The sequence below is a fragment of the Passer domesticus genome, chromosome 2 (genome assembly GCF_036417665.1).
Source record: "Passer domesticus isolate bPasDom1 chromosome 2, bPasDom1.hap1, whole genome shotgun sequence".
Lineage (NCBI taxonomy): Eukaryota > Metazoa > Chordata > Aves > Passeriformes > Passeridae > Passer > Passer domesticus.
The window spans coordinates 15,241,703-15,268,686 of NC_087475.1; the positions used below are offsets into that span (position 1 = coordinate 15,241,703).

At 37.1% G+C, this 26,984-nt stretch overlaps 1 protein-coding gene across 8 annotated transcripts in view; it reads right to left on the minus strand.

Moving 5' to 3' along the window:
- CNKSR2 (connector enhancer of kinase suppressor of Ras 2) overlaps window positions 1-26,984 on the minus strand; it is a 205,561-nt gene that overhangs the window by 90,129 nt on the left and 88,448 nt on the right. For 4 of the 8 annotated variants that reach the window (XM_064407493.1, XM_064407491.1, XM_064407498.1 and 1 more), the window contains exons 7-9: window positions 24,973-25,032; window positions 20,203-20,271; window positions 4,140-4,286 (exon numbers count right to left, since the gene is read on the minus strand). The exons of 1 other annotated variant lie outside the window; for it this stretch is intronic. In XM_064407493.1, coding sequence (XP_064263563.1) covers window positions 4,140-4,286; window positions 20,203-20,271; window positions 24,973-25,032 — 276 coding nt within the window. The remainder of the gene's footprint in view (window positions 1-4,139; window positions 4,287-20,202; window positions 20,272-24,972; window positions 25,033-26,984) is intronic. 3 more of the 8 variants (XM_064407495.1, XM_064407494.1, XM_064407492.1) reach the window with 2 other exon arrangements.

Below are 26,984 nucleotides of genomic sequence, written 5' to 3' on the forward strand. Positions count from 1 at the left end.
AAAAGTAACTGAAAGGCAAATTTAGTAAGGTTTGTCTTGCAGGCATAACACCTTAATATTTCTGGTACAATACCATATTAATAAATATTTTCAATTTTGCAAAAGGCAACCACTAAATTCCCCAAGGCCACAGCTACCTAATTCACTGTTGAAAAAGCAGTAACAAAAAACACAGGCTGAAAAATCCCTTGACTTCACAAATTTGGACATCATTCTAAAATGCATCATGGGAGAACCTTGATTACCAGTAAGAGGTTGGATACTGATGGATATTAAAACAGACAATCAACTCACCAAAAACACACACAAAAAAAATTCCCCAATCAAGCAAACAGCACTTTCTTTAATCAGGACACAAAGGGGGAAAAAAAAAGGAGTTTTTTATTTCTGTACTGATTGACCTTAGAGCTGGAATTAGTGATCTTGTAAATACAAACTCATTATATAATGGTGCATGGTATAGCCAAAGGCTAATTGCATTATTTTACTGTACATCAAACCATTCTGTTTCAGGATGGCTACACCAGATGCATAATTCTTCTTCTTCTTCTTTATTTCTCTCCCCTAACCTTTCATATTTATTCTAAGGATAAGAATATTTATGAAGAGACTTAATATAAGTGTTTCTGCTAAAGAGGAAAAAACCCTCACAAAGAATTAAGAATTAATCAATAATTATGTAGCCTGCATTTAACTCCTAATTCATGGCAAGATTGCAATGTGAAGGCAGAGCTGTTCAAAGTAAACAGATCAAAACTCTAAAATGTATTTATGCCAATTAAAAACAAGTTAACATCTGAATGATCTAAAGGCATTTTCCACACTTGGAGACTGTGAATGTTTGGCTGGCATATGGCTAACCTAGACCACTAACAGTGGGCAAAAAGCTCTTAAACATTTTATTATCAGTTTATAATTTAACTCCTAGGACACCCTGTCACCCACACACAAACCAGCTTGATACACTGGTGGTACCTGCACACTGCCTGAGCTGGGACACTCATGGAGCACTTTCCCATCTAACAGGCATATTTTATTATCTCCATTAAGCCTAGTTTGTCATGCAACTGCAAATGGCAAACTTCACGTTCTTAAACAGAACTGTGGACTGAACAAGCTGAATGTCATTTACCAATAATGCCTCCACATTATTCACTTTAAGCTCAAATAAAGTTTCAGAAGTTCTCAATTTAAACATCACAATGTAAATTTTAACGTAAATGAGTCCTCTAATTTAATACACTGAAATATTTATCTTCTACACCTATGGCAACACCTGCTAAACACATTGATTGGTGGGATGCATACAAAAAACACAAGTCTGATTTTGTGTCCTTCTCCTTACGTTAGGGCAAACTTCCACCTTCCCACCTCATTCATCACAATATGAATAGGTTGTGACACCACATTTTTCCTGTGTTCACTCTATTTGTAGAAACAAAAAGACCACAATAGACTTTTTGCTGATCCTATTTCCCATTTTATCAGAATTTCACTCTATAATCTATATATCACTCTATAATATTTTGAATATTTTATACTTCCAACAGCATTATTACTGAGTCACAATTTCCTTATAGCTTGTGTCTGCTGAATAATAGATATAGTTCAATTAACTTAACTCTGGGATGACAGCACATTTGTAACACTAATATTTCAAGACATCCTGATACGGAAAAACAAGTTAGCATAACCTCCCCTGCTTGCAAAGCTGATGTTAAGCACTGCTTTCCTTTATGTTTTTTGGTATTTGCTATCACTTTCCTTCCTCTCCTCTCACATTACATCCCAAGCTTTATTAAAGAATAGCCCCTTTATGTGAATCAGGAACATAAGAAATTTCATAACAGCCATAGTAACAAACTGCAATTGTTACACTTAAGAGTTTTTATGAAGGTTTTTTTTCCAGAAAATTAGTTAAAAAAACATAATTTTTTAATATTTTAACAGCTATGAAATTACACTGCACTTGGACTTATTCTGATGCTAGTTATTGATAAAATATACAGTACTGATATCACAATTAGGCTACACTTAAACTTCAACATCAGCTGACTTAACATCTGTTCAACACTGATCTGCATAAATCAACAACAGAAATTTCGACATTATGCATCTTCTGAAGTTTGCACTTCACCCTGGAGCTTTGTCCACACTCCGCCTACTTAAGAAAACTGTTGTTTCTCACATTAAAATTATAAATTACAACAGACACACATATGCCCACTGCACACAAGTGCAGAATGAGGTTCTGGCCTTTTCCTGGTGTTGTGTTTGATAAAATCAGAATCATATCACCATGAGCCAGGAATTATATCTGTAATGTTTAACCGTAGCTCTATTTCTGCTCATATTAGCCTTTAAAATATTAATATTTTTCATGCTAACAGCAAGAACTGACCCTCCCACCCTCAATGCTCCCATTTCCCCCCATTCCCCAAATCTGTAAGACTACAGAAAATTGCTCTCTAGGGTCAATGTCATGCAGTATAGATAATCTACATTCAAACTAGCTGTCCAGATTCCATTTATCATCAAATGCAGAGAAAGAGGCATGTGCAGGGGCAAATTCACCCAATCCTAAAGGCAGGTCAGTGGAAAACAGGCCAAGATGAATGAAGCAGTAATTACTAATGCATGTCTGCTGGCCAAAGGGAGTTTAAATGAGAAACCTGAATGACATGTAGATATTTACATAGCAGATCTAAAGTTAGATAAGTTGAGTAAGACCCAAGTACCTGTCAGAAACTTTTGATGTGGGGTCTGCAGCATAATTATTCTGGTAATAAATGATAAAGTGAAGCAAAATGGAGTACTTAGGAGCCTGGCCCAATTCACCTGAAAAAATACCAAACTTACCCAAGCTCAGCATTTAGACTGAAAGCATCAGTCCCCATTTAAAGCAATGACCTGTATTTTACATTTGTATTTATATTCTCATTAAAGCTATGGAAAAAGTGCAGCCTTCAAGTATAGACATTCATACACTCATTTCATACATCCAGATTTACAACTTTATCTTCAGATACTAATTTCTGGTTGAAAGTTTTTGTCACATGTTTTTGTGTATTCAGCTCTTTATATCTGAAAGGCCAAAACACCTCAATCATTTAAAATCTTAGTTTCAAAGATGCATTTCACCATTATATAAATATTTATACACACACACACATATACACACACACACATATGAAAAAAGTTCTTCCTGGCATTAGTTTTTAATGTATCTATTAATATTTCAAATGGCATAAGACCACATATAATCGCAGTGGCATTTGCATATCCCATCTTCATTTTGTCCAAACTTTGCAGAAGTCTTTTCTCTTTCATATGTACTCAATTTTTAATTGGAACTTTTAGTGTGGTAATAAAAATGTCACAAAGAATGCACTCTTTATGCAAACAAAATAAATTTCTAAACAGTATTCTGTTTGAACTGAATGGAAAAATGGATTATTGTTGGTTCCGTCAGTTAGTTACATGCCTTCATCAGTCTGAACATAACTTTTACTTCCTAGAGTAATCCATCACAGTGACATTTTATCCTAGAGATAAACACGAAAGCTTTCATGAAGCCATTCCACGGCTTCCAGCATGTTGCAGTTTTACTAAAATTACGTGCCCAGCCAGATATCCTGTGCTGTGCCTCCTTATGTGCAAGCCTTCGGTCAAAGAAACTTTGACACAAATACAGCTTTGTTTACATGAGGAAATTTTGATGGTCAAGTGGTTAACTGAATACAATCACCTTATAAATTTTCCTATAACTCTATGAGTGATCAAATGGAGAACTCAAACATTTTTATCCCCTTTTTTTTGAGGTTATACTGTACTGAGATCTTCACAAGAAATCAATTTGTGAAGCGTGTTTGTCTCTCCTTAGATAGGAAAAATTATCTGAGGCTTCTTTTCTGCATTGTAGAACACTGGGATGATTACTTTTTAACTTTGAAAAGTTCTAACATGATTAATTTCAATTAAGCCTATGAGAACAAACTGCAGAGAAATAATTTCAGAAATAATTTTTCAAATATACAAGAGTAAATCCATATGCTGCTGAGGATGAAGCACAACAAAGCATCACTGAGATAATCTATAGTTAAAATGATGGTGTATGACTTATGATTAAGCTTCATTACCTGCAGAGCAAGGGGCTTCCATCTCATATTTTTCAGTAAAGCTGGTGCTGAGGTAAGCATGCTCTGAGGTCGCTTTTTCAAAGTTAAGATAACACCACTCGGATCCTCTCGTAGTGCATTCACCAAATTTTTCAACTGCCACCCCACCTGGTAACCAGTAAAATCATTACAATAAAATTGAGGTACATTATTCAATATGTAATGTTCCCTTTTTAAATAAGATCAGTAAATAACATAAAGGAGTGTATATATATATCATAAAGGAGATTATTAACTCTAGAAATGTCGAAACTTAATTACTGCATACAAATCACATAAACTAAAATAATTATTATAATGCATTGAGATGTATATGCATAATTTCAGGTTTTAGAATTAATAAACTACTGTTACTTCACTGCAAATGCACAATTAAATCTCAAGGTGTTTTCAAACTTAGCTCTGGCACACAGACTTTAGAGACTAGAAAGTTAAAAAGCCCTGGCTTTTACATTGACAGTTCATTTCAAAACAGAGCATTTTGTACTTTGTGTTTACTATTCAAAGTCCACTAACCAGATGTAGCCATTCACTACTACTTCATGCACCTAATGAAGTCACAAACCAGCTCAGGAAAACCTACTCTTCACACTGCTATAAAAATGAAGTCAGTATCACAAGGCCTTTTTTAAAATAGTGCTTCTTTCATGATGATTTCAGAAACAAATACAGTAAATCAGTGACAGAAATGTAGTCCAGTATTTTGAAATATTTCAAAATTAAACCTCGATTAAAATGGAGCGCAACAAGTTTCTATTTATAAATGCAAGATAGAACTTTCTGAATAATTTATTTTGCATTTTTGGGAAAACTATTTCAAATACTAAAACACTTTAAGTAATGAGAATGGTTTTAAGTCTGAATATGGCCTGATTACAAGGTACCTATTGCAAAATGCTTTAGGGTAGTAAAAGTATTCTTTTTCAAGTTTGGCACCTAGACTGGCAATACACAGAATCATAAATTCCTTCAAAATCTTGGCCTGCAGCCACACAGAGCGATAATTTCTATAAATTTGACAGCTTTTTTTTTTTCCTGTAAATTTGAAAGCTACTTCTTTTTCCTCTGTCCCCCACCTGTGTCTGGCTAAACAAACAAGTACATTTTCCTAATTTGTAAATGATCACAGCTATGGCTATTTTCCTTCTTTCACAATTTGTACAAGAACGCTGTCAAGAAGAAAATTATCCAGCTGAGAGGAGGAAAACCAAAGATCTAGAACTTTGAAGTGATAAGGTTATTTTACATTTGAATAATACATTTGAAAAATTGAATTAGCAGTGTGAACAAAGAGCACAGATGTTCCTTATCACTGGTGCAGTGCAACATGACACAAACGTATGTTACCTATAGTTAAGCGAGATAATGACATGTAAGTTGTTGCTACTTTTTTTGTGCCTCATTCCCTATTACACCTAGCCTCACTTTGGTTAGAGTAATTTCTTTTAAGAACTGCTTCTCCCAAACAAGCCACTTCAGCCAACACTGTTTTACCAACAACCCTGAATCACACACATGGCTCAAATCCCATCACCCTTTCTTCAGCTCCTGTGAACCTACCTGTCCTGTTTCCAACACAGCAAAGCCCAATATATCCAGGATGCACTTCTACAGTAAGATTATTGTATGCAAAGAAAAAGGGTATTGATAACATACATCTTTACAGAACATTTTTCAGCTTTCACAGAAAAATTCCAAGCATGCTGAAATCCTTATTTTCAATCCCATGTACTAGGCATATGGCTATTATACTCTGAACAAAATGAAACATTAACCAATTCTATCTCAATTTCCACATCCCACTGAAGTTTCCATTGTGTTTCAACAGCATTTAAACAAAATATCTTCAAGCCCAAGCTTTGTGTGTAAGGACACTGCATTATAAAAAAAAAGCTTGCTATTTACAACATTATTTTATTATTTTAGAGATTTCCATCACTGCTTAGAAGCAATATATTCCCCACAGTTACATAATTTCACTGTGGGCATATATGAGTTTCATTTTCAAACCAAAAGAAGGAATCATTGGCCTACAGTTCATGTAAGCTATCTCTGTGCCTAAGGTACTGCACACTGTAATTCCCTAATGCAACAACTGAAGAAGGATTTGTGGAGCAGAATCCTTCTGCTGAACAAAGCAGCACAGGGAGCCTTGAGGAGAACAAGATCTGATCTCAGTTATGGAATCAGGATGTAAAGTTTTTCCCAATTAAGTTGGTAGGATACTGCATGTGAAAACTGTACTTTAAAGCCATCTGTTTCTCACTGAAAACACAAATAAAATTGTGGCTTTTTGGCTATGCTAGCATTTTAAAAATTATTTTAAATGCACTTTCATACTTTGCAGAGATAAACTGTCTCATTTATTTGAAATATGCATTACATTGCAATCAATGGGAGATTATCTAGTCTCTTCATAAGAGTTTGGGGGATTAAAGAAAAAAATAGCTTCAAAGCACTAAAATCTGATGTATTTAATTTAGAAGCTCATGAATAAAAACAATTTAATTTTTCACAGTGAAATTCTGAGTTTACCATAAATTCAAATTAAGTCCATCCTCTGCTTTTATCTAGTTCCCTGACAAAAGTTTTCTGGCTGTTCAGACAGGCCTTGATGGCTTCTCATAATCTGTACAAAAATAACTAAACTGGCCTAAGATGAACAAGTCACATAAAAGATAGACAACAATCAACTGAAGAAAATCAATGTCCACACAGGAGGTCTGTTTTTCAGTTCCAACATAGTTCAGATCCTCTCAAAATTCATTCTGACACAGACAAAACAATTTTTTGAGGCGGTCAGGCTGCAAAGCGGAAAAAGCAGGGACTATATCTGGAACTGAAAACTCTTTTTCAGAATTCCACTTCAGCGACCCTTTAACTACAATTTGGCTTTATTCTCTCTAACATCTCCTTTCTCACTATCACAGTTAAAAATTTGCAACTCCTAATCATCACATTTTTTGGGCAGAATTTTCTAAGTTCCTATCATATCCTTGCCCATGTACTGCAAGAAAGGACAGTAACAAAAAAGTGTCAACACTGGTTTGAAAATTCAATATATATGTAAGAGGACTGTATTAGCAGACAATTTTACTTATAGTAAAATAACCTGAGCAATGAATTTTGAAAATAGCGCACTATGCTGACCAGGTGGCCATTTTTATGGGCCAAGGAAGTTACTGTTGCTTGCTTTAAAATAAATTTACATGGTTAAACTAGTGTCACCTAGAAGCAGCAGTCAGGAGAGGTGTCTCTGATGGCACCCTAAGCCCAGCGCTGGCTTTTGCTGCCCATGCCTGAATCCCTGTGCAGCTCATGGCTACAGGGAGGGACCAGGACAGCCACTGGTGCCCTGAGGGGTCGTGGTGAGATGGATTTGCCAACACGACAGCAGCTCTGCTGCAGGAGTCTGCCAGGGCAGGGAGGGACAGAAGGGGTGACCCACACCTAAGGACCGACGGCCCAAGGCCAGATCCACAGTGCTGCTGGGATGGCACGGGCAGGACACCACGCTCCCAAAGGGAAGGGAACATCAAGCAGAGACACAGCCTGCACACAGGGTGCCGACAGCACCAGCATCAGGCCACCTCCTCACTTCCCATTCATTCCGCCACTACACGCCCAGGGACTGTGGCCAGGCTGGGAAGCCTCACCAGCGTGCTCCAGAGTCACTCAGGACACCCAGTTGCTTCAGCAGGGCAAGACTGACACACGGGAGGGAGCCCTGCACAGCCCTGACACATCCTCCTCATCTCCTTGCCAAGCACCCACTAACCCAAAACACAGCAAGCTTCAGCAAAGGGTGCTGTTAGAGGTCCCCATCCAACACCTGTTAAAAAACATGCTTCTGAGCAAGTTGAGATACATTTTAAAAGATCTCTATGCTTCTTTGGCTTTCAGCAAGCACATCTGGATGACACTATTACAACAGCCTGAAATTAAACTTTTATTTTTAATTTCTATTCTAAATTGTCAAGAATTTCAATTTAAAATAATTAAAAGTTGCTCTTAAATAGGTTTTTTCCCCCAAATGAATCTGTCTCCACCCTTATGACAAGCTTAGAAGATGGGCAATAATCTTCCTTTGTCCAAAAGTAAGCATGATCGTTCATTCAATCTTTTTTTCCACACAGCTGCACTCATGACAGTATTCCCATATTCCTGTGCTCATTCATGAGTAGTTCTGTATTTTATGATCCAGAAAGTAGATCTGTAAAGTATTAATATACAGGCAGCTCAAATACAATTGGATGGCCCTACACCTATTTTTAGGATGCTATGAAATAACCTACAGTCTGAAAAATCTACGATTTGTAACCTCAGGAAACAGCTACATCACTTAAAAACTGTGCAAATCCAGTACACAGAGAAACTACATCATTGAGAGAGTGGAATAACAGCCAAATGGTAACCAGAACTCAGTCCTTATTTTTACAGGCATAATTATATTCTAAGGGACCAGAGTCCCATGAAAGTTAATGAAAGCTTTCTGCATCCATGAAAAGAAAATTGATTTTTTTTTCCCTTTACTTTAATAATTTCCTGACTTGAAGATTTTGAAAAGGTAAAAGTAGCAATATCTTTACACTTTTGAAGGAAAAATAATACCTTGCTGCTAAATATAATCCGCTAAGGCATTTTCTAACTATGCGAACATGCAAAATCCACTCTAGTGTCTAATTTGAAAAAGTTGGTGGACTGGGAAGATCACCAAAATTCTTTTTATTTCAATGCTGCCTGTAATTAGTTGTATGCACCCAGAGTACTTTGACTTATCAACATTTCTGGCTTCAACTTTTACTCACTCTTCAGCTAAAAAACCTGAACAATTTATAGGAGCAAAAGTGCATTCACCTTAAGAAATAAGTTTTTTTAAGACTTCCATATCAAACACCATCTTGCATTTAATGAAAAAAAAATAGCGCACAAGAAAAAAAACCCCAACACTGCACTTCAAATAACAAATATCAAACATAGCACATTGTTAAGCAACTCAGAATCTGACAAGAAATTCAACAGCATCATGCTGTTAAATTACCAGACTGCTTTCCATGAACACTGGCCAGAAACAAGGGCAGTCAGCTGCTAGCCCCATGAAACAAATGTTAGTAGCAAGTATCTTCTTCCCTTCCCTGCAGATGCCTGAAAAGGCAAAAAATTAATAGAAAGCCATAGGTCTTCTGTCTCCAGAAAATGTAACTGGTGAGGAAACCACAAAATGATGTTTACAGCATGGACCATCACAGATATGAAAGCTGTATCTCTATGCAGTAGGGGAAGCAGTGTCAGGAGAGCAGGAGATGTCTTTTCAGGGATTTATCCAGGCTCTTAAACTAGCACGATAATAGCATCCGCTCTTGCATAATGGTTTTCTCCCAAAGAGGAGAGGTTAATAATATTGTGATTGCATAGGCTGCAATTCTAATTAAAGAGTATCTTGGCTACATTATTTAAATCAATGCAATTCTAATTCAATGTTAAAAGTCAGTTCTGTGCATCCTTAAAATGTCACTGATCATACTGCACTGTATCATTGCCCAAAGTCACAACAATACAGTTTGTATGTAAAGTGGATTGAAAAAAATATCACATCTCTTACTTGAATAATTCCTGATATTTCACTAAAACTTTTGCTTACTACCACCAAACCATAAAATAAGTGATTTTTAAATTCATTTTTGGCTATGTACACTAAAGATCACAATTAAGAGACTTTCTCAAGAAGGAACTAAGTTAGGATCAAATTGAGTTGAGTGCAGAAATCACTATTTCTCATTAAGCTGCCCTAAACACATTTCCTTGTCAAAACATGTATCTGAACCACAGCTTAACTTCCACAAGTACAGCAAAGTACCACCATAATTCAACAACTTGAAAATATTAGTAACATGACTACAGAGCACCTCAGTATAAGAAGGCAACCATCTGTATTATCCATGGGGCAACTAAAAATTTGATTTATCCAGAAACAGAGAATCTGATTTGCAATGAAGCCTGGACACTGTTTAATAGCAATGCTTACCTTTCGTTTTGTACTGATACAATCAACCTTCAGCTCATAGCTACCCCATTGTTTTGCTTTTGAGTCATTGCTAGTACAACATCCTAGAACAAATAAATGAGCATATTTGTTGCAAGAGCAGACTCCAACTTTATGGGTTTGATTACATTTTTTACAGACATAAAGGTCAGTTACTAGGTACAATTTCTGAGGAAGAAGGGTGTCATTTCCCCATTTTAGAGTATGGCTCTAAAAAATGGGGTTGGTTCCAGTTCAGATTTTTGTACCTCTGAAATTCAAAGCATTTTCCTTCACTCAGGTACCTGCAGTGACTGGCTGTCTGCAGTGTGGCAATAATAAGGCACCTGTCTCTTCAACCAGGAGCACAGACAACCAGAAAAGACAGCTACTGGCAGTTTGGAAGGTTTTCACTCAACCCTCCATCTAGTTTCAGAACATGGATCTCAGCACTATTTATCCTCAGAAGGACTAAACTCTGTCTTTCAAATACAAAGATGTCTCAAGCACCAAGATGTGCATAACTTCCATGGGGGCAAAGCACTGTGCTGATGGGACTATGCAAGCACAAACCCTAGTCATACAACAGGCAAGAAACCTTTAGGTCCTTGCACTGGGATATGGGAAATGAGGCCTCTGGTCCCAGTTCCCAGACACCACTTTTTTGTGTAATATAAATACAATACAAATAACACACACTGCAGAGAGCAGGATCTGGGAGCCCTGTTGTGATGAGCAGGCCTTTGTCTTCAGCAAGGACACAGAAATTAAACTCTTATGAACAAAGGTGCTGCCACCAGAGTCCTTGCTTGGCCTCATTTCCAAGAGTTTCTAAGAAATATATGGAGAGCCCAGCAGGGCTTCTGGCAAAGGACAGTAGCTCCCCAGCCTAAGAAGAGGCATTTCAGCACCCTTGGGTGGCCTCTGGTGAATGCTAAGAAAACTCAAGTGCTGATAAATATCTAAGCAGGCACAAAAAGCTGGTGGCAGGAGCTGGAGGCTCAGGCAGGATTTAGGCAGACTGGGTTATTCCCTGCTTTCTCACAGATTAAGCTGCAGGATGGATGTGGATGGCTTCCCCCTTCCTCAGGGGAGAGGAAGAGCCAAGTTCTCCACACTTCATGCAGCATAAGGAATGTGCTCTTCAGGAGTGACCCTGCAGTATTAACCCCCAGCCACATCTGCCTTACAAGAACTCATTTTTGTGGCCCTGTGCTTCATTTCACCATGGGAATTTGACTTATGTGTGTGTGCATTGCACAGTCTCATCCCCAAATGCTTGTCCTGGAATTACAACAATAAACATATGTAAAAATATACATGCATACACATATATAATTTCTTTCAGATTAGATTTATATTATCAAAACTTAATACTTTAGAATTATTCCAGTGAGTCTTTGACCTCCCCCAGCTTTTCAGTGTATAAATAAACTGCTTGAGATCCCCAGCTAAAGTGCTGTACCTTCAAGGGTACTTGAAGCAGATGTTTCTTGAGACTGAATTCATAAAGGGTAAATAAATTAAGACATGTACATAGAAAATGTAAAAAAAAAAAAAATAAAATACTTGAAGTCACTAATGACCAAGCAACTTGAAAAAAAATCCAAATCCAAAATAAGCCAGTAAGTGAGCTGCAAACTTATGCAGCATTACTTAGCTAAAGGCAGGACAGGGAAATGGAGTTAAAAGAATTTGTCTTAAAAATACAGGAATTATTTAGTCATTACAGAGCTTTTTTTTTTTTTCATTTTACTTCCATTACAATAATCAGCCATAGATATGTACTCTGTTCAAGCCACTGAGTTGTTTGAATCCACTACTGAATTTTTTAAAAATAAAAATTTACATGCTCACAGTACATCTACTCAAATAATAGAATTTCCCTTGCTTTATTTTTCCTCCCATGGGAGCATGGGTTTGCCTTTCTTACTGTTTTGATCTATTTTTACAACAACTATCACTGTCTTACACTTCCTCACAGTTAGCTCCTAATTTCATCAGAATAAGACAACAGATTATGCAACAGAAGATCAGGCTGGCACCTGAAGATCAGCTGTGTCATGTACACAGCTGCTACCTGCACAAGGCATAGAAGTATTCAAATTTATTCCATCCTAACTCCTATGTGGTCCAGGCTGTGCACAACTGTAATGTCAGTTGTGTTAATATGCACAACACTGAAGACAACCCTCCTTTAGCTTTCATCATCTTTTCTACAGTGTACTTCAATTTTCAGCAACCTCAGTTGAAAGGAAATTATTAGCAGCAGAATAATACCTGCCTTCCTTTCCAAATACACACACCTGAGCATACACTAACAGTAAGCCTTTTTAACCTCTTCTTATGACACAAAAAGATGTATATAATCTGTATTCTGTTCTACAGGCATAAAAGATGTTAACAATAGAAAATGCTAATTCTACTTAATATGTGCTACCTGGCATAAAAAAATACTGCAATTATATATTCTGAAATAACCATTTTAACTGCAGAATTTACAGTATTCTCACTATAGAGAACATACTTTTAAAATTTTAATTTAAACTGCCTGGAAATACAAATTGTACCAAGATTTGTAGCCAGTAGCAACTACTGAGAATATGAAAATAATTTTTATCAGCAAAACATTTTGGCAGCATATTGTCTTTCAATATTTATATTGAAAATATTAATACCATTTACAGCACCACTTCGAGGATTTTTTTCCTATGGAAATGCTACCATGTAGGGAAAAAAAAGCAAAACAGAATAAACCTTCTAAAAAATAAAACCATGAAAATACATCATCTTCCAGTGTGTTCTGTGCAGAAAGCTGAATTTATCAATTAGGTCACAAAAATGCTCCAAAGAATACTGCAGCAGTTTTTAGCAATTTTACATCCCCAGGAGTACAGTCCTAAGTATAGCTTGTATAAAAATACTAGGCTTGGATATGGACTCAGAAATGTGGCTATTGCCAGTGGTGACACTATGAAGGCCCACCAGTGACACTCACAGAAAAAGTCAACTGGTATCTGCAGAGGATTTCTTACTATAATTACACTGCTTTCAAAAGATACTTTGGTGCCTGAAAGTCAGCCCAGGTGTGTATTCCCAAACAGCAGCTGTACAGAACAGTCTATGTCCACAATTACAAATTAAATTTTTTCCCCAAAAAGAAAAATAATTTAAGAATTCAATATGAATCTTGTCCCTGTATGTTCATATAATCACACAAGTAAAGTACCAGGCCTCATTAGCAATAGAGTTGTCCATTCTGGGGTACAGCCAGGACAGAATAAAAGAAATCTGGTTTTGAGTGAGCTGTAGGACATAGCAAATGGCATTTGGTGAGCAAGACCACAATCAGCTGGGAGGGAATACCTCTAGAAATACAGTGTATGGGTACTGAAGCCACGTCCCAGCCATATGAGATGATGAGCATCTCTTGTTGCGCCAACTTCTTGAAAGAACTTCCTGAAAGGACTCACAGCAATGCCAACCCGTCAGGCCTTTACTGTTCACAGCTCCACCAGTTCTAACCAATCCCACAGATGAGGCTTACCATGCCCAGCACATATTCTAGTGCACCAAACTGCAGCAGAGGGTCGGACCAGGTGCTCTGGAGCACAGAACTAAGAGCACCCTGGATGTGGGATGCCAGTGCCAGGCTACAGGACCAAAGGTGCCACTCACAAAGCCAGAGGCAGTAAGGAGCAGTTTCTATAACCATTTGTGATTTTTGAGTGACACTGACAGTGTTCCCTTTCCATTCTTGGGCACAGTCAACCAGGTTTAATGCTTGTATCTAAGACAACTGGATTGACTTTAAATTAAAGTAGAAAAACTGACATAGTTTAGTTCTGTTACCATCTAGGAGGAAGGTAGCTGCTGAATGGCAGCAGTGGCTTTCTGCTGCAAATGAAATTCCACTGAACGTGACACAGGTGTGCTTAAGTGTGAAAATTTAATACGGAAAATTATTTAAAGTTTGGCAGAAGCGTGAAGCAGCATGGGCTGGCCAAAGCTTATACTGTTCTAACGCAGATGTGACAGCGACCTGTTTGCAGGCTGTTCTGTCCTGCCACAGATAGAAGTGCAACTAAATGCCCACACTGGCACAACACCCTATTTACATAAGAATGAGCCTGGGCTCATCAAAGTGGTGTGTGATCCCCAGGGATCAACTGGAAAGAGATTGCATGGACAAGAGCATCCAGCATTTGTTCCCACGGGGAAATGAAAGATCATGTTCTCTCACACATTTTGTTTCTGCAATACCACACTTCCCTGACATAGGCAACATAAAATAATATATTTGTGGGTAACTGCACAACTATGTATAAAAGATAACATAAATAACACCATATAGTCTCAAGACAAATTCCATGGTAAAGAGAATTGACAAAAAATATTTTTTCTTTTGAAGGGGTCATGGCAATTTAGTTCCTTTTTCAGTACTACACAATACTTACAGAGATTGTAAAAACAGGATAGGGAATTATACTGAAATTTTGAGAGGGTGGTTAAAGGACAGACTACAATTGCCAGAAAGTATGGACCCCTTATCCTGGCAAACTACAAAGAGTTTAGGACAGAGCTCTACAGAACTAGGTTACTTCCATAATGACTTCCATGAACATTTCTGGACAGCCCTAAAAAATCCTTTAAATGTAAATCACATTCACCTTTAAAACTGAATATTTGTGTCAACATTTACCAAACTTCTATAAACAGAGAAAACCCAATAATTAAGAGAGAATTAAAAGCATGATGTGGGAGCTGTTCCTCTATCTCCTCTTCCATAAAAGCACATGCCTGACAGCGACTGAAGGAAATCAAACAAAAAAGCTTATGTCCCTTGAACTTTTATGATCTTGCTGCACGGCGTTTTTTTCAAGTGAAGTATCATAAGAAAATGAAAGTACTGCTTTAAATAAAGATGTGGTGAATGGAAGTTGTATAAAGTGTCAAACATCTTATGTTAAAAGTTTTGACTGTCCTGGCTTGTCCCCTCCCTTGTACTATTGATGCCTTACATTTTAGCTTTCATATTTTCCAGATTCTGTACTGCATTAGTATATAACTCTGAGCTTCATATCAGGTGTTAGCAGGTTCTCTTCAGTTTAGTCAGACAAAACAATCCTTTTTCAGCCTGAGAACCAAGGACATCGTTGCAGCTTCAGGCCCAAAAGGTACAAACATCAATGAATTGAGGAGAGCAGTCTGGAAGGACAGGATTTCATAACCTGAAGTAATTGGACAATTCAACCCAGTATGTAAATGGACCGAAACTTATAAAAGTGTGAAAAGTCATGACCCCAAGGCTAGGCTTGGGCGTAGCCTCGGCCAGGCTCTTGTACTGCCCAAGGTGTATCCTTTGAAGGCCTTTTAATAAATACCTACTTTATTCCTTTAACACTCTCTAGCCTCTGTTCCAGGGAGCTTCTCAAGGCATCACTGCTCCAGCCCACTCCCCACTAAGCCTCTTTAGAAACACTGCCTCATTAGAAGCCAAGTTAACAAGGCCATAAATGAAATAACTGTGCTCACAAAAGCCTAGCTGGATCTGAAACAGTGCAGAAAAAACAAATATTTGCAACATAGTTTTTGTACTTAGAGGTGTTTTGTTTGATTGTCCTCCCAAAATAAGAAGCCATCTACTGCAAACTCCATTTTGGGTGCATACATTCCAAAGATTCACATGCACCCCAAGTTTCCTATGAGCTGGAATTTACCATCTCCCAAAACAATCCTAAGACATTCTGTAGAAGTCTTTCCTCACTAATTGTACAGTACTGTTTTTCCATTTTCCTAAACAAAGATTTAATTTTGGATGAGTATCTAGAAGGGCATCATATCCTTAAAAGTACACTCTTCCAACAAAGCAAGGTATGATCTTGTAAAAGTATCTGTCAAGTTTCAGAGGAATTTTAGCAAAATATCCTCTAAGTTTTTGTACTGTAAATATAAAAAGAGTTCCAGTAAGTCAACTATGTGGTCTTGGTTTGGCACACTGGAGTTTCCACAGTAAGAAATCTGCTGTATAAAAGCCAAGTGTTATCTACTACAAGATGCCAAAAAACCAATTCTAACTAAAACTACCAGCTTCTACATGCAACAGATTGATAACTGACCAGTCACCTACTTTTTCCCACCATCAATATTTATGTACCTTCTGATGAGTTTTAGCCAACACAAATTTTGGGAATCCACAAGTCTATCAGGTCATATCAAATGTGTATTCAATCCATAAGTCATATCATACTGGTATTCAAAGTATATGCAATGTGCCAAATATGCTCCAAAATAAAGAAACACAAGAACAGACTGTTAATCAAGAATCCTATAGCATCCTGAGTCTGTACATCTCTGCTTGGAGTATTTTTTCTACTGTTTATCACTGATGCAACCAGAAAGAATACTGTGGAGAGTACTAATTCATTTAAGCAATAATATCGTGTCCTGTACTTTTAGTTGGTTAAAGAAAGGACTATCTTGAGCCAAAATAGGCTTTTGAATTTTATATGGGCAGAAACATGAGTACTGCAGTACAGTGCAAATTCTGAAATATCCAAATGAGGAAGTGTTTTTGCTTGTTTCTTCACATTGGAAATATTTTAGACACCAGGCTTTTAAAAAAGATTAAGGATGAAATTTGCAGGGAATTTTAGAAGACATTGTCTAAATCCTCTGAATCTTAACAGAAGAGTCATAGAATCACAGAATCATTTGGGTTGGAAGGGACCTTAAAAGATCACCTAGTGTCAAACCCCCTGCCATGGGCAGAGACAACCCCTCAAAGCCCTGTCCAACCTGGCCTTGAACATTTCCAGGGATGGGGCATCTACAGCTTCTCTGGGTAGCTTTCTCCAGTCCTGTACAAGCCTCCCAGCAAAGAACTTCTTCCTAACATCTAATATACACTTCCCTCTTTCAGTTTAAAGGTATTCCCCTTAGCCTATCAATAAAGGCCCTCGTAAAAAGTCACCTTGGGAAGGTTCTACAAAATCTCCCCAAAGCCTTTTCTTCTCCAGGCTGAACAACCCCAACTCTTTCAGCCTGCTCTCATAGGAGAGGTGTTCCAGCCTTGGGATCATCTTTGTGATGTCCTCTGGACTTGGATCTAACAGGTCCTGACTTTCTCATGTTGGAGAGAGTTACAGAGCTACTGAAGAACAGATCTGTCCTGTAAGGCAAAACTGACACAGAAGATCCACATAGCTATTTAACCTCAAGAAACCACTATTTAAAGAACAATTTTCTGAACAGTAACTTTTCACTGACTTTAGGCCTAATCAGTTTTGTTTTTTTTTAAATTTAGAAGATTCCAACAGTCCAAACACCCTGCCAGCAACAAATGGAATAATCCTGTTATGCGTGTTTTATATTGAATAGCAAACAATCAAAATAATCACTTGGAATTCTTTGATTTCACTGCCAAATGAAATACTACAAAGTTTAAGCATCACTACAAGCAGAGGATGTCAATAAATAACTTACAACTATTTGACACCCAGTATTAGGACATGCATAATGAAAATCATCATTTTTCTGAAAAAGCAGCCTTTTCGTAGTTATTACAATGGGACTCTTGTAAAAAGTATTATCTAACAAGTTGGATTTTTAAACCAATTGTATGGAACTTCTCTTCCTCATATTTGTATTTACTCTCTGAAATATAAAGTACAAAAGATAGACATTAACTTTAATTTGACAGATAGATACACTGAAATAACTGAAGAATTTTTTTTAAAAAGGGACTTCAAAAGAAATTAAAGTTAAGATTTTTTTTTTAATATATTTTGAGTCCTCATTTACAAGACACGACCTTAATAACAGCTACATGTGAATAACACTTCCCTACAGCTTTAGAATTAGATATTTAAAAAATTTAATCAGTTATTTCTATGGTCAGTACTAGTGATATAAGTATGATGAGTTACATATGATATGTACATATGATATGTATGATAAGTTACAGGCAGCAAGTTGTCCTGTATCTGCTGCTGGTGAGTAGTATATCAAGTGTGAAAAAAAATCAATACACAGTAAAAACAAAATGTAGTATCTTCAGAATTATTTATCTCCTAACCAAGACTCAGTGTAAGGAGTAACACCTCTTCCCAGAAAACAGATTCCTAGAACTGGATAGTAAATTCCTCATGACAGAGGCTGGAGTAAAAAATTATTTACTTAGATTCTTATCAGATTCTGCAGAATCTATAGAAAAAATGAAATATTTGGGCTTTTTAAAACTGTAGAGTGAATGCAGTGTACTTTTGCAAAGGTAACATGGGAGGTACTATCAGATTTCTAAGAAAATCCTAGTTGACTTTCACTGTGGAAAATTAACACTAGAACACAAGAAAATTATTTGTATACATCGTGTACAATATCAATGGTGACAACTGTTTCAATTATATTGTTGGTACAACAAAGAAAAGCATAAGTAAATGTGTGGTTTAGTCTATTACTATATATATATATTTACCATTTAAACTAAGTTTATCTTAGCTCTCTATGGTCCTTTTCCCTAGAAATACAACTACTTTTCTCTGTGCCTCTGAAAGTATTTCACTTTTGCAAAAGCCAAGACACTCAAATCCTTCATTAAATATTCTATCCATGTAGGTAAGAAAGCTCCTCTTAAGGCTAGTCAAAACATTGCTGGTAGTGTTAGAGTTAAGAATTTGATTTTTCCATCGAATAAATGCAGTGTAGATGTGCTAAGAAAACCAGAATAAATACCTAGCCAACTGGAAATTTTCAAGTTGACAAGGCAACTTTACAGCGCCATCAGAAATTTTGGGGAAAAATAGCTAGCTAGTACTGAATGTTTAATGATGTGCTTCTTCAGATGTGTATGCATTTTAATAGCCAAAATAATAATGCTCTAAAATGTTTTTCAAATTAAATTGATGTCATAAGCTCCCTTAGTGCAGAAAACCAGAGAAATTAGTCACCAACTGTACATGAAAAGTAATCATAGGATTCAACACTTACAAAGAAGCTGTATGGCCAAAACAGTATTACAATTCACCCTGACCTGCTCAGATTTATCAATTTACATTGCACAGCTCCAAAGATAGCTTCTTATCTGTTAAGGTCAACATATGTACAGTTTATTTGATTTCAAACTTAACTGAAAGGTATAGTGAAATATCCTAATCTGTGTAGAGGAGCTGACATGATGTACAATGGCTTAAAGCTGGAAGTGGAGCCCCATATGGAATGGCAAAACACAACTTTGAACAAATGGCTGCTGCACTAATACCATATATTGACTTCCACTACTCTCAAGAAACTTCATACTTTGGAAAAAGAACAGCTGCGATCCATATTGTAAGTCCACCTTTTCTCTTAAAAAGCCTTACCTTAGGAAAAGGTAAATTAATTTTAACAGTTCACTAATCCTAAATAAAATCACCAGGCATTAACTAGTATCTGTTCCCATAAAGAGCAATTTGCATGGTATTCGTTTTCTTGACTATCATATCTGAAAGGTTTGTTTAATTTTAAGTTCTAAGTTTAAAACCTGTCTTTAAATTAAGTCAACCACCCTATGTACCCCTATGGGAATTTCACATGCTTGTTTTCTTAAAAATCACACTCTACACTTTCCATTATGTTTGGAAAGCAGTAAGTTTTCCAGTGTCCAGGAAGCATTCTTGACATTAAACCCACAAGGGCACAATATTTCCAACTCCCTGCATCCCTTCAACCAAAATTTCCATTACACTTAAACCAACTTGTGCATGGGCAAGCAGAAATCAGCCTAACAGATCTCCCAAGCCACAGATATTTAGCCTAACATGATATTTCCTGTAACGCTCAGATGATCAGGGTTTAGCTAAAGACTTAAGAAATATGTCGTTTCAAAAGAAAAAAAGGAAAATTTAGATGTTAGAAGAAATAATGATTTATAAAAACACATTTTTCTACACAATTCTTCTCTACACATGCTAATGTGCCCCAACACCTCTATCTCCAATTGACACAGAACATAGTTATACATACCACAGTTTGGTGGTTAACTTGAATCACTTCATCCCCAGCATGGATTTTCTTGCACCGATCTGCAGGTGACTGAATTTAAAATAAAAGAGATGATCAAGAATACAGGTCTTACCGGTCATCATCTCTCTTTCAGCAGTATGATTGCTAAGCTATGTAAATCAGGTTAGATTGATAGACATTCTACTGTGAAATACAGAATTAAATAAATATTTAATAAATCAGTTCGGTCTTGTTGGAGAAAAATTATATTCACTATTCTACACAATAAAATCACATGTTAAGAAAGGTATGAATATATATGGTAACTGAGTCCTAAGGATTTCTTCTGAATTTCATCCTGACAAAAGAAGGCTTTAATCTGCTGGATTTATCTTAAGTCTCAAAACCCAGTCTCTGGCTGACTTTGAACCTATCAAGACTAGCTGACTATTCTTCATAAACAAATTTCATAAAATTGTCTTTTTATTCTACAACATTTCAATATGTTGCAGAGAGCCTTAGTAAATTACTGTTCTGCAAAGAGCACACAAGAAGAGAAGATTGAGTTAGGTACAATTTAGGAAGAGCAAGTAAGTTAATCTTAACTGTGGTTTTGGAACACTACTAGGGTGAAAGAAATGCAACTATCACCAGAATCCTACTGTGATCACACTTTCAAAAAAGCAAAGTAGTTTTGTACTTTGCTTTTGCCTCAGAAAAATTCTCAGTGAGAACAAAAAAAAACCCAAATAAAAACAAAAACCACAACAAAAACCGCCTCCTTCATTAAAGTGAAAGGTCCATGAACTTTTTCTTCTCTCTTTATAGTAGACCAAGTGTTTTCTGAGGGGAATAGCTCTAAGTTCAAACAGAAAAAAAATTCCTTCAGTTTTTCAGTCACACTTTAATTTTTCTCACGATAGTGTGGCGCCAAAAGGCACTTAATTGACTCCACAGCAGAAGGTGAGGCTGACAGTTTGAAAAAAGAACCCAAAGGAAACATGTTGCTCAGGAGCAGATTTCCAAAAAAAACTGCTACAAATTTTATGTTAAGGAGTGAAATTAATTTAATTTTCAGGTGAGATAGCAGGTCATCTAAAGAAAATGCTCCAGGCCTGAAATGTGGACTTTTTTGTAACACCCTATGTAATACATCCCCATTCAAAACACATGTCCCACAGCTAAGCCATGACTTTCCAGTTCAATTGCACATAATTCGTGGCCTAAGTTAAGAACAGTGTACAAATGAAAGACATCCAAGAGACATGAGAGGCTGAAAGAAGGGTCACTCATGACTCATCCTAGCAGACATTGCACAGAACATCCTAAATCAAACAGGGCTGGTAATATCATTTTACTTTATATAAAGAACACCAGCATTGATATTTTGGCACTGTTTAAGCAATAAAGGTATTGGCTGAGTGACCTGGGGAAAAGTTTTAGCACTGGTGATTATGTCCTAATAATCTGTCCTCTGTCTGCCATTTCACTACTCACACTTACTCATTCATACCTCTAAAATCTTTATAATCCTCCTATGTAATACAGCTCTTTTAGCTTAGATGTAGTTACAGCTAAGACTTTTAAAATGCAAATGCAAGTGAATTCCGTGTCATTACCCTTGAACTCTTCAGGACTTTATAATGATACATCTTTTGCTTCACAGTGTATTCAGCATTTGCAGCTTAAATCTTGAGAAAACAGGTCAAATTTGCCAAGACATTAAAACATGGTCTGAGAATCTTCAAACTGGAAAAGTCAATGTTAAAAAATGCCTCATTGCAATTATGCCTCAAACATAAGGTGAGGTAAAAAAAAAACTTAGAAAAATATGTCAAGGCTGTGGTCTTATGAAGGGGTTGTAACTCCTGTTCCTTATTGCTTTTTCCTCTCCAGTAAAAAAACCAGAATTGCTTGTAAAACAGTATCTTTTATCATGGCTATTGAGGAAAACAGAGAAAATCAATAAGATCTTTCTTTTTTAGATGTTTATGCTGATCATTAAGCACAGAATCCACTCATGAAGTCCTACCAGGAGGAACAAAGTGTGCCACACCACAACTGTGTCCTCATTAGCTGGTAATTCGGTTCAACAGGGAGTTGAAGAGATGGATCAACATCAATAAGTAAAAGCTATCCAGAATCTGCTTAGATTTATGCTTTAGAATAGATTTAGTTTTGTCCTTTAGGGTTAATATCCTTTTCCTATTCCCCTGGAATACCCACACTGTCTGCAAGTCCAGTATAGAAGCCCTGGAGCACAATTGCTGCATGCTCACAGTGGAATTTTGGTAGTATTTCTTCTGAAAACCTCTCTTCCCTGCGATCTAAGGGCACCATGCAAAACAAACCAGACCACAGTAAGTGGTAACACTGGGAGCTCCCCCTTCAAAGCCACAGTCCTGCTGGAGATGCACTGCATCTATGCTATTACTTTAGAAAAATGCTCTTTTAATTGGAAAACCAAAGGACAAAATGGTCTTATTTGAAGGACACATTCAGTTTGTGAATTGAAAGAATCTCTCCAACATGGTCTAGATGGGCTACTCAACAAGGAACCTAAAATATTTTGTTGGACCAAATCACCCTGTAGATTGTTACTTCCAAACAAAAGACAGAAGACACAAACTGGAAAGCTCAGCTTGCTCTAATGCTACAGGGCCACCAGAAAGAAGCCCTTACAGGGCAGTGACATGTAAGAACACTGCTCTCTCTCAGTCCAAGCTTCAGAGCTCAGCTGCTTTGATCTGCAGGGTTAATGTGTTGGGTGAGATGACTCCTAATGCCAAACAGCAAGATCCAAACTCTTGCGGGCTTTGCAGCTGGACATCAAACACCTCAAATGCCAGACACAAAAAACACAACTGTCATTGCAAAACTACTCTCTTATATTAATGTGGAGAGCACTACCATGACACTGTTTTATACAGACACATGTTCTTTTCCAGGATCATTCAGACAGAAAATTCTGCCACTGTCTCACGTGGAAGAGAAGACTCGGAAATTAAAAGGACACAGATTTTTGTTGAAATGCAAGAGAATTTTGATTCTTGTTTCCTATAAGTTAAACTGTACTGCAAAGAGTAAATGTGTTAAGGCCAGCAGGTCAGATCACATGTGCACCACTGTGATCTTATTCTGGACATGCTGCTCAGATCTTTTTCCTCCCATCCACCAAAATCAAAACTGTGCGTGTGTGTGTGTGTGTGTGTGTGTGTGTGTTAAAAAAAGCAGCTAGAACCTGTGTTCTTAAAAGCAGGAGACACCCTTCCTTCTCTAAAGCACTACTCATTTTCACAATTTAACACACAGCAGCTTTTTCCCGTGATAACAGAGTGCACTTTCTTGGTCTGCTGTGAGCACCTCCAGGACGTCAGTGAGTGAAAGAGTCAGTAACAACAGCAGAAGAGTCATCATGACTGAAGCTTCCTGACATAGCTTTAAATTATATTCATGAATCACAAAAGATAAGGGTTTTGAGGGAATGCATTAGGATTTTATTTTTATCTTTGCCCCTGGGAAATTAAACCCATTGGCAAGTTATGGAGAGAAATTGCTCCTTCTTTAATTTGATTCAACTGTAAAAATTGTTTTCTTTATTTCATATATTTTCTAGACTAAGTTCCACTGCAGTTCTGTTTGGTTTGTTTAGTTTTGCTAATTTCACCAATGATGTCTGTAGCTGTAGGCCTGACTCTCTAGAATTTTTATTTTCCTTGAAATTCCTCACTTTTTTTTTTTATTCCAAGACAGGTCACATTCACACAAATTCTACAACAGGTATTATCTATTGGTTATGACCCATGGATATTCTGCCCACAGCAGAAAACAGGAAGGAAAAAGGCTATCAGATTGTAGCTCCTATGAAAGGATGAAAATAATATTCCTATTTTATTGAGATGTTAACAGAACCTCAGTGCAAATCAGATGCAGCAGCTGTAAATGTCATGTAGGTAGTTTGCACTTCCCACAGGATGATACAGTAGCATGATAAAACAAACATTTCTGACAGCTTCATTTTAAGAAAATGCCATCAAAATCTTTCAGAGGAATTGCCTAAACCATTATGGAATAGTTCAGTGTTGTTTAGTGATTGTTCCACATTAATTGAAGACCATGGATAGAAGCATTTCCCCCAAAATTATAATTTTGCTCAACTCCTAACAGGCAGCCAGTTCCCTAAATATAGTGTACAAGGGAAGGAGGTTGTATTTCAAAGGCTTTTGAAATGTAGTCTTGTTATGTTTTACTTGCTCTTTAATGCCTTCAGTGAGAATTAGTACCCTGGTAATAAGTGTTCCTTTCCATAGGCATTACTCAGAAATTCATGCAGAAATACATGGTTATTTGTCAATATGAAGGGATGTCCATTTCCATGCACTCATTTATTAAAAGATGAAGCTTGATAGATGGAAAATATAAAAGCTGTTTGTCTAACACTGCAGCAAACTTCAGCACAACAGCCTAAATATAATGTAGACATTTATCTTTTATTCACAGAGCAAAGAAACTCCAAGACAGCTGCTTCCTGTCTGGATCAACTAGAGCATTTTAAGTGTCTTGCAAGAACAAATCAAGACTGATTCTCTTGGTCCTTAACTGGGAACAACTCTTTCAATTCTGAGGTAAACAAGCACAAGCATCTCTGCTGTCCAACATGCCATTGGTCCTTAACAGCCAACCAGCGCAAGTTTGCAAGCAAAATGTAGTGTATAGCAAAGGGAAAGCATTAACCACAGGTAAGGTCAGAAAGGCTTCCAGGTCTGAACATACAGTATTAACAATACTTACATTTTCTGTTGTCCCAGTAATTACATGAAGACCATCATATGTTGACTTAATGTACATACCCTAAGAAAAAGACATTATGGGAAAGAATTTTTAACGTGTTTCACAAACCATCACCATCCAAACAAAACTTGCATATCTCTTAAAGAATCTCCCTTTTCGTTTTGTTTTCTTTAAGATATGTGGACTTTAAGGCATGCCATGAGGAATTTGTCTCTGCATAAGAAAGTGCTTTCTTATACATTTGAAGAACAGTCCAAATCATTTTGGCCTTAATAAGCAACAGAAAACTAAAATGTTTATCACAGTTACGTCCATAAATACTCCCAGTTCTTAATACACTTCTTCAACTACAAATAGATCAATGCCTTCCAAAAAGCCCCAGAATTACAAATTGCCTTAGCATGATCAATATGTCTATTTTGCTTTGAAAATTACAGTGAGTTTCAAAAGATCTGGAGTCTTCAGTAAGCAACACTGCAAACACAACTTTCGAACAGCTAACCAGTGCTTGGAATTGTGCCTGCAAAGCGGCTGTAAGATCTTTTCAATAGCCTCACTCATCCCAATGAACACTTCGGCTACAAAAGTCAATGATGAAAAATTCAACATCAACTTTGTTAGCTATCCCACTTATTTAAAAAAAATATGAAAAAGGAGGGATAGCTTGTGAACAGACAGAAGTTCCTGCATGGGTAGTCCAAGACAGTGTCTCAAATATGCCTTTCCACCAAGCCTCAATTCAAACATTTTAACAACATCCACTATGACACTGAGAGAAGGAAAAAGGAGAGATAATTGGCATATACTGAGCATTCAATAATTTCTGAGGAATCTCCTTTCCCTCAACCACTTTACAGAAAGCAGGTAAACATTGAGCACCTGAGTGAACATCCTCTCCATAACCTACTTTTTCTCTTTTTAATCAGAGTGCCACAGAGAAGTCTGTCCCTAGCTGAGGAACCCAGTGCACTCACTGGTGAGCAGGTATGGTAAAGAGGCAAAAAAGGCATATTGAATATTGAGTTGCACAAATCTACATCAGAACCAGAACTGGCAGAATTTTGGTAGCAGATATGAGGAAGTTCACCTAAATTAACAAAGTGAATAATATCCCCAATATAACAAGCCCGGGACTTCCTGAGTTCCTCTGGATAGGGACTCAAAAGTGAACTCCTATTTTGTTCTGCACATTTAAATAGTGTTAATTGCATCACACCCAATTATCATGTTCAGATGCCACAGCTAGAAGGCAAAACAATCCAGAACCTATTAAATAATACATGGTCAGAAAACCCCCGACATCATCCTTCAACTTCCAGCTCCTCTATGCACCTTCAACAATTTGTCATTGATTGGCTCCAACACTCAGATTTTGCTTAACTCAAATACAGAATGGCTTTTTCATACATTTATCCTCACAACACCCCTGTGAGGTAGGGAAACACTGATAATATATACACATCTTAACACTCATATACAGATATCTTACAGGAAGCAAAATGAGCCACACAAGAGGCTGAAATATGTTGGTATTTGTTCCTTGGTACACACACCTACCCTCAAACCACCACTAATGGGGACCTCAATCCCTCTCAGGATCCCCGTCTAAGTCACTGGGCCACACACCCTGCAACATGGCAAGAGCTAAAATCACAGTGACCATGGTGACTGGAACTTTGAGTCAGGTCCCCAGACAGAGCAATTTCTGAAGAAAGCCACATCTTTATTTTTATGCACAGTGAGTTACTGCTTTCAACCTTAGACATCAGGGTGAAAGCCGAGGGAAAAGTCTCACACTTTATGGTTACACAGTGTTTAGTTTTGTGCAAAGCATTGTTCCAAAGGATAGTAAGCTCATCCAAGAGTGCTACCATTCCAGAGGACAATTCACATCCAATCTAGTCTGTTCAATAAATTTAAAAGACTTTGAAAATGCAAAAGAGGAGAAAGAACTTTGGCAGAATATTCTTTAAAGGCTAGGATCAAGATTTTGCACACATTAAAAAAGAGAA